The 13,118-nt window shown below is 38.3% G+C and overlaps 1 protein-coding gene and 1 pseudogene across 3 annotated transcripts; one reads left to right on the top strand and one right to left on the bottom strand.

Annotated features, from left to right (window-relative positions):
* Positions 1-13,118, top strand: part of LOC132185276 (tryptophan aminotransferase-related protein 3-like) — a 65,429-nt pseudogene that overhangs the window by 46,595 nt on the left and 5,716 nt on the right.
* Positions 8,537-11,539, bottom strand: LOC132184675 (signal recognition particle 19 kDa protein-like). 3 transcript variants are annotated; one of them, XM_059598396.1, is made up of 7 exons: positions 11,428-11,539; positions 11,064-11,261; positions 10,741-10,840; positions 9,864-9,926; positions 9,677-9,750; positions 8,785-8,877; positions 8,537-8,689 (listed from the first exon to the last, which is right to left on the bottom strand). In XM_059598396.1, exons 2-7 carry the CDS (start codon positions 11,241-11,243, stop codon positions 8,678-8,680), a joined length of 522 nt encoding a protein of 173 aa, XP_059454379.1. In that variant the 5' UTR covers positions 11,244-11,261; positions 11,428-11,539; the 3' UTR covers positions 8,537-8,677. The 3 variants fall into 3 exon arrangements, with proteins under 3 accessions (XP_059454379.1, XP_059454377.1, XP_059454378.1); XM_059598394.1 differs by having other exon boundaries at positions 8,537-8,684; XM_059598395.1 differs by having other exon boundaries at positions 8,537-8,684; positions 11,447-11,539.

The following is a 13,118-nucleotide window of genomic DNA, read 5'->3' as shown; positions in this document are numbered from 1 at the left end:
AAAAAAAACCCACCAAAAAAATAATGAAGCACATAAATAATTAAACACTAAATAAAAAAGTAAATCAATTTTTTTTTTATGAATCAATCCAAGAACCGCACCAAATCTCTCTTAAACACATGTTCCAAGACTGAAGTACACAAAAACAAACTAACAAAAAAAACCCACCAAAAGTATTATCAAGAACCCAAACAAAAAAATTATCAAAAACAAATTCATACAAAGACCCACCAAAAAATTTGTCAAAAAAGCATATAAAACCAACCAGAAAAATCAAGCACAAAAATAAAAATTACAAAAAACTTGACAAAATTTTTATTTTTTATTTTTTATGAATCCTTACCTCTTTGATACACCAGTTTCAAACAAAACCCACCAGAAAAATCATCAAGCACATAAATAAACCTTACAAAAAATCAAATGAATTCTTATCTCATTGATACACCTGTTTCAAACAAAACCCACCAAAAATTGTCAAAAATTCATACAAAACCCACCATGAAAATCATCAAGCCATAAATAAATACTACAAGAAAATAAGTCTATTTTTATTATTATTTTTATGAATCCTTACACAACCCATACAAAACCGACCAAAAAAGAACAGAAATAAACACTACTGTTGATACACAGTTTTCCGAGCAATGACGTGGCACACTCGCCGAGGATTTGCTATGGTGTCCGAGGAGGCGTCGGGCTGCTAAAAGAACAAACAAAAGGATCAGAGCAACTAGTAGTGTGCCGGCGGGGGAAGCTTTGATGCCTACGTCAGTATTTTGAGAGAAGAAAGTATAAGCAACAAAGAGCTAGAGAGCAAGAGTTGTGATCACCTCAAAGTTGAGTTGAGACTTGCATTTTATAGGCATGGAGCAATTGGTTGATCCTCGTACGCTTCGATTTCCATATCCCTGAATATCTGCTGTGCAGTTATTGGAAAAAGATATGGATGTTAGCCGCCCTTTGATCTCAAGAGCCTGAGATCATGGGATAAGCGATTTTGCCTTGTTGCCTCTAGATAGAGATGCCCGAGTAATTCTCTATCACTCGTGTATAGCTTAGGCCTTGACAGCTTGGGCTACATTCTGTTGAGAGTAGATAGCTGTTTAGATATGAGATAGACTACCTCGTTTGTATAGGGATAATAGATATCTATCTGGTGAGATGACCGACATGTCTTCGGCATAAGACTATTATGCCTTGTGAACTGACTAGCTGTCGGGTTGGGCTTACCGAGCTTTCACATGGGCTTAGTCTTAGCAAGTTCATTTATCAAATTTGGGCCTTGAGGTATGTTGGGCCTTACGTGGCCAATCCATGACCCAATAGTTACCCCCAATTTCCTGGTCCGAGTGACTATGAAAATTCATGTAATTCAGAATGGGTCGGTCCTCGGAAGCCCGAAGCCCGATCCCCTTTTATAGAGGATTTCCGAAAGTATCGAGGCGGGAAATTCGAATTTCAAATTTTTGGCGGGAATTTTCCCCCCAAAATTGACTGAGGTGTTTGATCTTCCCGAAGATCAGTGTCAGCATTGGTGTGGTCATTCTTTTGGCTGTCACACGTCATCGTCTGCAGAGGCATGTCTTTTACGGTGCTTTTATTGTGCATGTTTCCAAGGCAAATAGGGCTTCGCATGCTATCTCTTGAGGATATCCAAGTGCCGCCGACCCATCTTCTACACACTATATAAAAGGGGCCGCTTTTTCATTTTTCTTTCATTTTCATTCTCTTGCCCTTACTCTGCCGAACTCCATTTTCGCCTTTTGAAGCTCTGCAACTCTCCTTTCTTCTTACCCCCCACCATCAAACCGATGGTAGATCGGACTCATCTGTCACCATACACTCACCAAAATGGGTCAAGATGGCAGTTCTCATTCAGACTGCGGTCTGGGTAACACCTACCAGCACTGTGGAAGGCTATCCTTACTGTTAAATATATTGGATAATATATTCGAAGCGGAAGAAAGAGAGAGAGAAGAGAAGAGATATAGGACTACATTGTATTGAGTCTAATAATAATAATGAATACAAAGGCCTCTATTTATAGAGAGGCAAGTAACCTAATAGACTAAGGAATGGTAAACCTAGTAAACTAATGAAAGGTAAACCTAATAGACTAATAATACTTAAGGAAGTAAATAACCCTAACATAATATTCTTAACATCCCCCCTCAAACTCAATGTGTAAACTTGAGTTTGGATAAACGAAAAGGGAAAGAAAAAGGAATTCGTCGAAGAAGCTGCTTGTGCCAAAAGAGTTGCCGAAGTAACGCCATAAAAGTTGCTAGAGACCGATGGATTCTGCTTGAATTGAGCTATGCATTTAAGCTGGAGCTTGTTTCACTTGGTTGTAATTTTACTTGAAAACCATATACCAGTAATGAAGAAGTTTGCCTAGTCGGCTGAGAAAAGCAAGGCCGATTAAAAGGGGCTTGTTTGGCCCGTAACCCTTGGACTGTCTCGCCTGATCGGCTGAGCTAAAGTCTGACCAAAAAGTTCTAGCTAGTAGACCGTCTCGCCTGGTCGGCTGAGATAAGCAGGGCCGGTTGAAGAGGCTAATCATGCCTAAAACCCTTGGACCGTCTCGCCTTGTCGGCTGAACTAAAGTCTGACTAGTAGACCGTCTCGCCTGGTCGGCTGAGATAAGCAGGGCCGGTTGAAGAGGCTAATCATGCCTGAAACCCTTGGACCGTCTCGCCTTGTCGACTGAACTAAAGTCTGACCCATCTAACTAGTAGACCGTCTTGCCTAGTTGGCTGAGCTAAGTAGAGAGGGCCGGTTGAAGAAGCTAATCATGCTGGAAACCCTTGGACCGTTGAAGGGTCTGACCCAAAAAAAATTCTCTCTAGTAATGGATCAATGGCCTAGGAGAGACTGCAGTGACCGGTGATGGCGGTATTTGACGAGGCATAAGTGGGCCGGTTGAAATGGGTTTCTTTGGCCCGAAAACCCATGAACCTGAGGAAATATTGGTTTGACCTGAGAATGCCTACCGCAAGAAGAATTAATCGGATTGAACTGCGCCAAAGAAAACGCTATGGAATTGAATTGAACAATGCATGAACCGACTTGAACCGCATAAAACAAACGCCTAAATTTGGAGAAGAATCTTGTTTTCTGCCATATAGAGACGCCAAAAGCAAAAATAGACCACAAATTTGAAATCAGGACGAAAAATTGGGTATGAAACACCTGGTCAACTTTTTCAGTGGTCAAAGTCAAAGTCAACGGCCAAAGGTCAAAGTCAACGCTGACGTGGCACTAATGATGTGGCAAGTTCAGACTTGACACTGATGATGTGGCACATAGATCTGACGTGGCAGATGATGACATGGCAGTCTGGTGAATGGCGCGTGCGGTACACGCGCGAACGGAGGCGGCATGGTCTTGGCGCGTGGATCTGACGCGCGGAACTTCTATGGGCGCGTGGGGGCGCGTTCAGTGTCGTATAGAGGAGATGGAGCCTGTTCTGGAATCACCGAGAGTAGATCTATCGATCGGTGGTCTTGGAGAGGCGATCGGACCACCGTGGCGGCTGGTGGCGGAACGGCAGTGGTGGAGCAACCGGAACTTGAGGCGGCGCGTGGAGGCGCGTCCCATAACCTTTGGCAGCGTTCTAGACTGAATTGAGACTACTGGCGGAAGATCTATGGAACGGCACCGTAACCTGGCTGATCCACCGGACGTGGCGGCACGTGAACAAATTGAAAGCACCTTTGGGCGGCGATGAGGCTGTGTGTGGCAGCTATAGATTGAGCGGCTCCGGATTTATAGGCTGGCACGATTTTGTGACTATAGGCAGCAGAAAATTTGGCGGCGCGTGATGTAGGGCGACGAGATTGAAATTCTTCAAAAGGAAAACGCCAAAAAAGACGTTTATTGAAGGTCACAGAAAAGTAGCTCTGATACCATGTTAAATATATTGGATAATATATTAGAAGCGGAAGAAAGAGAGAGAGAAGAGAAGAGATATAGGACTACATTGTATTGAATCTAATAATAATAATGAATACAAAGGCCTCTATTTATAGAGAGGCAAGTAACCTGATAGACTAAGGAATGGTAAACCTAGTAAACTAATGAAAGGTAAACTTAATAGACTAATAATACTTAAGGAAGTAAATAACAAGTAAATAACCCTAACATAATATTCTTAACACAGACCAAGGACGACAAGCACCAAGTCAGGCTAGATAGCTACATCCCGAAGTCAATGAAGCTTTGGTTCGATGACAAGAAGAAAGGCGCAATCGTACACGTTGATGAAAATGAGGTATGCTTGTACGAGATCATGTTCTGGGCAGGCCTCAAGCTACCCTTCTCGATGGTTATTCGGGAATTATTGAGCCGTCTAAATGTTGCTCCCCACCAACTCATGCCCAATGCCTAGAGGGTAATTTTTGGCTGTATGGTCCTCTGGCCGATGACTCTTGGGGAAGGACATTCTCTCACTGTCCGAGAATTCTTGTGTGCATACAGACTCACAAAGAATCCCAAGAGTGACGCCCTCTTCAACTTCCAGTCTCGACCAGGGAAGTTGGTCTAGCTGGAGAAGACTTTGACCAAGAAGGTAGTTCGGGTAAATAAAGTCCTGGCATGGGTTCGGGCTCACAAGGATGCCATATATTACAAGAATCTAGTCTCCTCAGCCAAATTGAACCACATCTTGTACACCAAGGGATGCGCTTGGAGATCGAGAACAGGTCAGCCCTGGCTGTGAGGGATGTGGTGCCCGAGGTTCCAAGCAGACCAGCCGCTATTGCTCAGAACTTCTCCTCTCGAAGGCCAGCTGCGAACAAGGACAAACGTCCGATAGGCTAGCCCTTGAAGACTCCTGCCTTGAGGCTGACCAACGAGCATGAGGAGCCTGAGCGGCCCCAGTTGAAGAAGATGACAGTGGCCAAACCCATGGGGCCCGAGGCTCCTACTGCGGTAGAAAAACCCAGCTTCTCCCAACTTCTAGCTACTCGGAGGAAGACTGGTTCGGTGCTAGTCGTGCACCCGGTTGATGCGTACGAGGCCCTCCTCAAGGGCAAGCCTGTTGCTGTCAAGCCTCTGGTAGTGGCTCCACCTATCAACCCAGTAGGCGCTGCACCGCGACCACCATTCCCGTGGAATTGGTCTCTCCACTATGCTCGGGCCCAAACATCAAACCCCTCTTGGAGGAGATCAACTTGGAGTCGGAGTCAGACAACTCGACGGGGAATGAAGAAACAAGGGTCGAGCATGTAAATGACACTAATTTTTGAGAGGGTGTAGGTGAACCAGAAGGCCAATCTCTGGAACAGGTGATGGATTGTATATAATCTTTTCATTCGGATTTAATTTCTCCAATTTGAATTTGGTCACCACATTATACATGAAAGTAAGAATTTCTAGTCGTGCATATTCCTTTCCGGGGCACATTCAAGGTCCTCCACCAAATGGTACAAAAATGTATGGTGCAGGTCCCCCTCCCTTCAAATCTTGAAGGATTGAATTTATCTCAATCAGGAAAATATTCTGGATTTTTGTTTGTTGAACTTACAGTCCAGTATGTCTGCAAGAAATTGGATTCAGAAAATTAAGTCCCAAGACAATTCTAGTTTGGCTTGCAAGGACGGAGCCAGGGGGCAGGGGCATAGCGTCGTTAATGCCTTGGCCTCCGATAAGAAATTCTGGTTCCGCCCCTATTGGCTCGTATGTTCATAATTGTTACATACTTTCCATCCCTTTTGAATTGTAAAGCCTGCATAACTAAAGTCAGTTGTAACCTTTCTGAATTCTTCTTTTTATTAACAATAGTTAATAAAAAGAAGGTTGAAAAATAACCAAAATTTAATATATAAAATGGTTTTAGGGTGGCTAAATTTGTTACAATTAACATTTTTTGACTTTTTGGTTGTTTAATGTTAAGCTAGTTTCCTTTTTCCTCTTCTCTGCCAATATATAAGATAGTTTTCCATAAGATTACAATTAATATACGTGAAACTACATGCCTCACGCATGCATATTATCACCAATTAAACTAACTTGTTTTAAAATAGATACTTGAAGTTTTTTTTTAAATGTCCGCATAAGAGGGAGATGGGGGATTCGAGTTAATGATCTCTGCTTCATTAGGCGTGATCCTAGCCAATTGAGCTACCTCTTAGGGATAATAGATACTTGAAGTTGCTTCAAATATTAAGTCTAACTTCTAGAAAATTTGACCAGGTTTTCATCCTCCGTAAGGGTACGGCTATTTCACAAGAAGCAATCATAAATTAATTAAAAGCAAACCAGCCATATTCCATGCAACTAAAATTCCAAAACAAAATAGAATATTGAGAGTTAATTAATCCAAGTCTAAAGATTCGCTAAGTCAACTGTTAGAGGGCAAAAGAATTTAGTCTAGCCGAACTCAAGCCGAGCCAAGCTACCCGATAATGACTCGAATGGACCTAAAAGGTGGTTCCCAAAAAAATAGTACTGTTTTTTTCTTAAAAATAGAACTTTAAAAATTAAATTTTCTCCCTCTAAATTTTTTTTTAAAAAAATTTTGTCACTAAATTAAAAGTTCTAATTCCACCCCTATTATTAACCGAATACTAAGGCTGCCAATATTCAAACCATTATGAATGATCTTGTTCAGTGTTGACAATTTTGAAATATTTAAGATAAGAATGTGATATCTTCAAAAATTTTCACACACCCACATATATATATATATATATATATATATATATATATAAACTAACGTCTAGTTGTAATGTGAATTAACAAAAGCCTCATTAAAAATCTACTTGGGCACAAAATTATATTTAAAGCACAATTATTTTCCAAAACTAATTAAATAACACTGCTGGGTGTTGCCGCGCGCGGCCCAGCAGTGGGTGCTCTATTGGGGTTTTTTATTTTTTAGATTTTAATTAGTTTATTTTTTAATAAAATTAGAAAATTATTATTTTAATTTTATGTGACACCAATAGACGTTACCTTTTTGGACGAAAAACACATGGATTGATTCATTTCAAATCTGCGAGAATATACCTAAGAAATTAAAAAATAAAATAAAATAAAAAAGAAGAAGCTAGCTACATATGGACCGTGATACACAGCACACGGCGTGCTGTGCACGCCTGTGCCAAAAAAAAAAAAATTTTTACACACGGCGTGCCACGCACGCTGTGTGCTCTTTTCATTCACCCGCTAGATATCACTACAAGAATTTAGGTCTTTAGGGGCGACTTTGAGTCGACCCTAAAAGTCCTAAAGTGGACGCTGTTGACAACAGCGTCAACTTTTGGACCCTAAAAGTGTCGACGCTAATAGTCCGACCCTAATGATCAAATGTGTGATTATCAGCATCCACTTAAAGTCGACCTTAATGATAACTTTTAGCGTCCACTTTATTGACCCTAAAAGTCAAAATTTTTTGACCCTAAAGGTAATGTAAACGGAAACCATAGTCGACGCTAATGGTTAACCATTAGCGTCGACTTAAAGTGGACGCTAATGGTTAACCATTAGCGTCCACAAAATGGACCCTAATGGTCCTAAAAAAATAGAAAATAAAAATTCACTATCAGCGTCCAAATCAAAGTGGACGCTGATAGTTAACCATTAGGGTCCACTTTGTGGACCCTAATGGTCCTAAAAAATTGTTAAAAAAAATTAACTATCAGCGTCCACTTAAAGTCGACCCTAATGATAACTTTTAGCGTCCACTTTATCGACCCTAAAAGTCAAAATTTTTTGACCCTAAAGGTGATGTAAATGGAAGCCATAATCGACGCTAATGGTTAACAATTAGCGTCCACTCAAAGTGGACGCTGATAGTTAACCATTAGCGTCCACAAAGGTCCTAACAAAATTTTTTTAAAAATAATTTGCGATCGATCGCACAATCGTGTGTGATCGATCGCAGTACCAGAAGGTGTTTTGAGATTTTGCGATCGATCGCACGTGGAGTGCGATCGATCGCAGTACCAGAAGGTGTTTGACATTTTGCGATCGATCGCACGTGAAGTGCGATCGATCGCAATACCAGTGGGCTTTCAATAATTTGCCATCGATCGCACTCCAAGCAGACCCAGGGAACCAAATTACTTACATATGAATAAATGTGATTACATAATGAATTATTATTTTTGATAAATACCTTATAGAGCAGGGAAAAATATATAACAAGGACGCTGAGATTAGTGTCACATGTAACTCAAAATGCAAGATATCTAATGCAGTGACCCAAAACAAAATGAAATGTGACAAGCATGTTGGACCTATAGACAGAGTCAAAATGCTTATACATGATGATGTGTCTAACACACAAATTTATGATGTTTTAGGGCTGCCCTTACAAGGGATAAGATGAGATGGTGGTGCAAATTGGAAAGATTGAACCATTTTCAGTTTATATTCCTCCTCTTTTTTCTTTTTCTTTTTAATTGCTCTTATTCAGTAAGCTCCTGGACCCAGAGAATAAAAACTTTAAAGATAAAAATGATACAAGAAGATCTTAACAGGAAGTTGAGAAACTATGGATAGTATTAGTCACCAATAGGATAGCCCAAGCTGCAACAATTACCACATTGCTAACTCTGATGAGGTTTTACAAGTACAAACCTTGATAAAGAACTGGTCAACCCTAATAAGGTCAGAGTGGTTCAAATGTCAGCATCATGTATCTTCATTTCCTCCTTGAGAGCAATATCCCTCAACCTCTGCTCTAAAAACAGGTAAACTTAGTCTTCATGACAGTGATAAAGATCGTAGATTATAGAAATCATATAAGTAATCCAGTGATTGGTATTAAATACATACCTTAAGCCATGCAGAAACAGAGCATGTAAATGCCCTCAAAGTAGGAGGAAATCTCACTGATGTCTCAACTTTATTGATTAATATTTCTACCAGCTGTAAGCATGTCGCAGCATACATAAATTGATTGAGAATGGAGTCAGTAACTGGTTCAACTTGACAGAAGCCAGAGATAGAATGGAGTCGCGATGGCAACCAGCAGAATCAGTGGCAGCCAAAGGGTCCAAAATATTTAAGATACATTTTCTTGAGTCGAGTATTTTCCTAAGGTGTCCTAAGAATAAGAATACTGACAGCAACTTCTCTTCACCTAACATACCATCCATTTTTTTTTCAAAAAGGTTTTAAGAGTATACATGAATATAAGAGATATTTCACTTATTAGAGATTTGATAATTAATACAAAATCCTAACGATAAGAACAACATTAAATTGCAATTTCAAAACCTTTGTACAGTTTGGAAGAAAGTGAAGTTCAAAAAAAAAAAAAAAAATTGAAGAGCAAAGCATATATACAAGCGACTTGATGACAGTTGCTGCTAGCTGTAAGCAATAAAAAAAAGACACCTGGAGATCTGTACAGTTAAGAAGATGACTTGTCCTATAATTGAGTTACATGTAGCTGTCCTCAGCAGAACAACAGCTCTACATACATCGCAACTGTGTGACAAAGTCAAAAAGCCTACAAATTATGAATGTGTAAAGATATATATATATGTACACACACGAAAACTGGTTATAATTGCTAATGAGAGATCTGAATTGAAAATTGCTAAGCCTGTTGATAGCATCAAAACTTGAGTAGCACATCCCGGCCATAGACTAGGAAAAGCTATAGGGCACATTTATTTCCTTTACACAATCATTGTATGGGATTACAATTTCAAAACAGTACCTGAGTTTTCTTATAGGTATGAATGTGATAACAGAGCCAATACATTCTATAGACCACTTCAAGGCAAGAGTCCTCTGCCAAAATGAAATTCATAAATCCTAATTAACTTGATGCTGCATGTTGTGGCATAAAGAACCATAAAGGAAACAAAGAAGCAGTAAAACTATTTTAGGGGTAGCGCATTTACTCGTATTTCTTCCATCATAGAACATTTTCAAATCCCCACCAGCAGAAATGCTCGGCCAGCACCCTGAGTAAGATACAAGACGACCAACATAACAAGCTTTAGTGAAGGAAAATCAACAGTTCATGGAGATAAAGAGTCCAAAAAATTGGATCAACCACAAGGCTAAGTTTTCAGAAAGGTAAAAAAAGGATATGATTAACTATTCAAACAAATTGTAGTTTAATATACAAAGTACAGATTTCCATCTCAAATCGACAGGGTAATTGGCCCTTCCCTAACGAAAGGCAATTGAATCAATAACATATTTTGCCTCTTAATTTAACTGTTGTATAATGGCATTTAAATGACTAATAAAGCTTGAGCAATTGGCATGCCATGCTAAGATTAGATAACTGCATTGGGACAGCCACTTCTACGAGGAACTTCGTATAATATAATCTATGCATGTCATATTAATCAAATAAAAATTTCAAGTGTTTGGGCAACCATCTAACAATGGTTAATGGAAATCTTTTCACATACATTTTGAGATAAAAACTTGCTCATATACAACAACCCAATTGAAACAGAAGAATTTCTTTAAATTTATAGGTCTTTGTTGGAAATCAAAATGCTGTTAAATACTATGGCATACACAAATAATCATTCTTTCATAACATTAAATTTGTTAGAATTCTAACCATTATTTTTAACAAAATGATTCAGATTTTACCACCTCAACAGTCAGAGTTCTAAACGATCCTCAAATTTTTCTGTACATAATGGCTAAGATTCTAAGAACTAGAGAAAACGTAGAGGATCCTGATCCATCAATAACATAAAATAAACAAAAATGACCAGATAATAGTAACTAGTAAATAAGAAAATTTATCCTTACTGGAAGAAATGGCTGGATTGCAGAGAGTCCCATCCTCCCTTTTCAGCAATACCCTCACTCTCCCTCTTTGCATGAAGTCGCGCGGATAAGCCTTATCTAGCTGCCACCAACACCCTCGAACATTTTCAAGACCCATAAAAAATTACAAAAAACTAAAACTAAAACAAAAACCAAAAGCATCAACCCGTAGATCCATCAGCAACACTCTCAAATACTTTCGAGACCCATTAACAACATTCAAAAAAATTTGAAAAAGAAAAAACAAGAAGCACCAATCCTTAGAAAAGCGCAAAATGAAATGAACAAAAACAAAAAGCACGAACCTCAATAGCATTAGGGAGCTTGAGATGAGCGCAGCAGTCGGCGATCTCGGTGAACGTGGGATTTTCGCATGCGTTGGCGAGGCTTATCCGCCTCCCTTCCGCCACCGTTTTCTTCGAGTTTATGTAAATTGGGTAGAACACTATCCACCTCTTTATATTCTCTATTTCTCCTCCATCCATGTCTCTGATTCAAAAACCCTAACCAAAACAGGCATAAAATTCACAGATCAAGATACAAAACTATACAAATATAGTATATAAGACTCGTGATTCAGGCAAATCCAATCTTCCGTGTGTAAGGCGGAAGCCCCCAAAAATGGGTGATCAAAAATCGAATCACTATGCGTATCTTGGTGGCCATTACTTTTTGGCTGACTCCTCACCCAGTTCTATTGATCAGAAGTATCCAGCAGCGCCGCGCCGGTGTAGAATTATATTATAGGGGCCGATTAAGGCTCTCCTTATCCCCTTCCCTTTTCTTCCCCCCTGCCCGTGCGTGTGGGACTTTGGGGTTAGGGTTTTGGATCAAACAAATATGGTCTGAACTTTTCGGAAAACATCAAAAATGATCTGAAAATTTCAGAATATTAGCGCCAATTTCAGATATCCCGCCACTGGATGGCGCTTATTTTTCGCACTCAATAGGGGCGACCTTAGTCGCCCCTAATGAGCCTCAAAAAAAAATTTTTTTTAAAAAAAATTATACTTATAATTTATAATTTTTATTTATTTTATTTATTTTTGTTTTTCTTTATTTTCTCCTGTAATATGTTTTTATTGTTATAATATTAACTAATAATTTCCGTTTAATAAAGATCATTAAGTTGATATTTATCTTATAATTAATTCTAAGATCAATACAAAATCCAAAGATAATATAAGATCAATATAACTAATGCACTAAGATAATATAAAAAGCTTATAGTTCAATTGAATGTTCGATTAAACCTTCAATTGTATTCAGTTTGATCGATCAATTGATCTTATCACTATCAATCTAACTAATTCATTAGGATCAATCAGATGTTTGATCGATCAATTGATTCCATTACGATCAATCGAACTAATTCACTATGATCGATTGGATTTTTGATCGAATGTTTGATCCTATCACGATTAATCGAACTAATTCACTATGATAGATCAGATGTTTGATCGATCAATTGATCCTATCACAATAAATCGAACTAATTCACTAGGATCGATCGGATGTTCGATCAAACATTTGATCTTATCACGATTAATCGAACTAATTCATTAGGATCGATCGGATGTTTGATCGATCATTTGATCCTATCACGATCAATCGAATTAATTCAACTTCATTTTCAATTGTTTCAATCTTTTTATTTGTCTTTAGTTTTGTTTCTTTTTATTTGTCTTTAGTTTTGTTTCAATATATTCATCATATCATATATATACACTATTAGATATGTAAAATTTAATATGAATTATGAAATGGGAATTAAGAATTAAGTTTTCATTTGGGGAATTAAATCCCATTTGGTTAGAAATCATTTGGGGAATCCACTTAAAACTGAAGTCTTCAAATTAGTCCGAATGAAAACTTTATCCTCCAAATGAAACTCCTAACCAAATGGCAAATATATACAAATTAAAATCTTTCTTTAGGAGGATGGAATTGAAATAGAAGAATTTTCCTTTTTTTAAAAAAAAAAAACATATATATATATTGAAACAACTGTACATATGGAATATTAAGTGAAAGGGAGAGCTTTACTTTTACGGTTAAAATTTTATTTTGTTATATTTAACGATACATATTGTGTCACTTTATTTAAAAATTTTAAACAATGCAGTGATATATACACAATTTTAGTGGATGCTATTGGGCATCAATTTTTTTTTTTTTTTTTTTAATTTTTTTTAATTCCTCCACATACTCTTTAGGGTCGACTTTGTCGACCCTAATGATCACTCTTCAGCGTCCACTTTGAGTGGACGCTATTGGTGAATAAAATTATTTTTTTTTAATTCCTACACATACTCTTTAGGGTCGACAAATACTTAGGCATTAGGGTCGACTATAAAGTC

Source organism: Corylus avellana, chromosome ca6 (assembly GCF_901000735.1).
Source record: "Corylus avellana chromosome ca6, CavTom2PMs-1.0".
Taxonomy (NCBI): Eukaryota; Viridiplantae; Streptophyta; class Magnoliopsida; order Fagales; family Betulaceae; genus Corylus; species Corylus avellana.
This window is presented reverse-complemented; position numbering and strand designations above follow the sequence as displayed.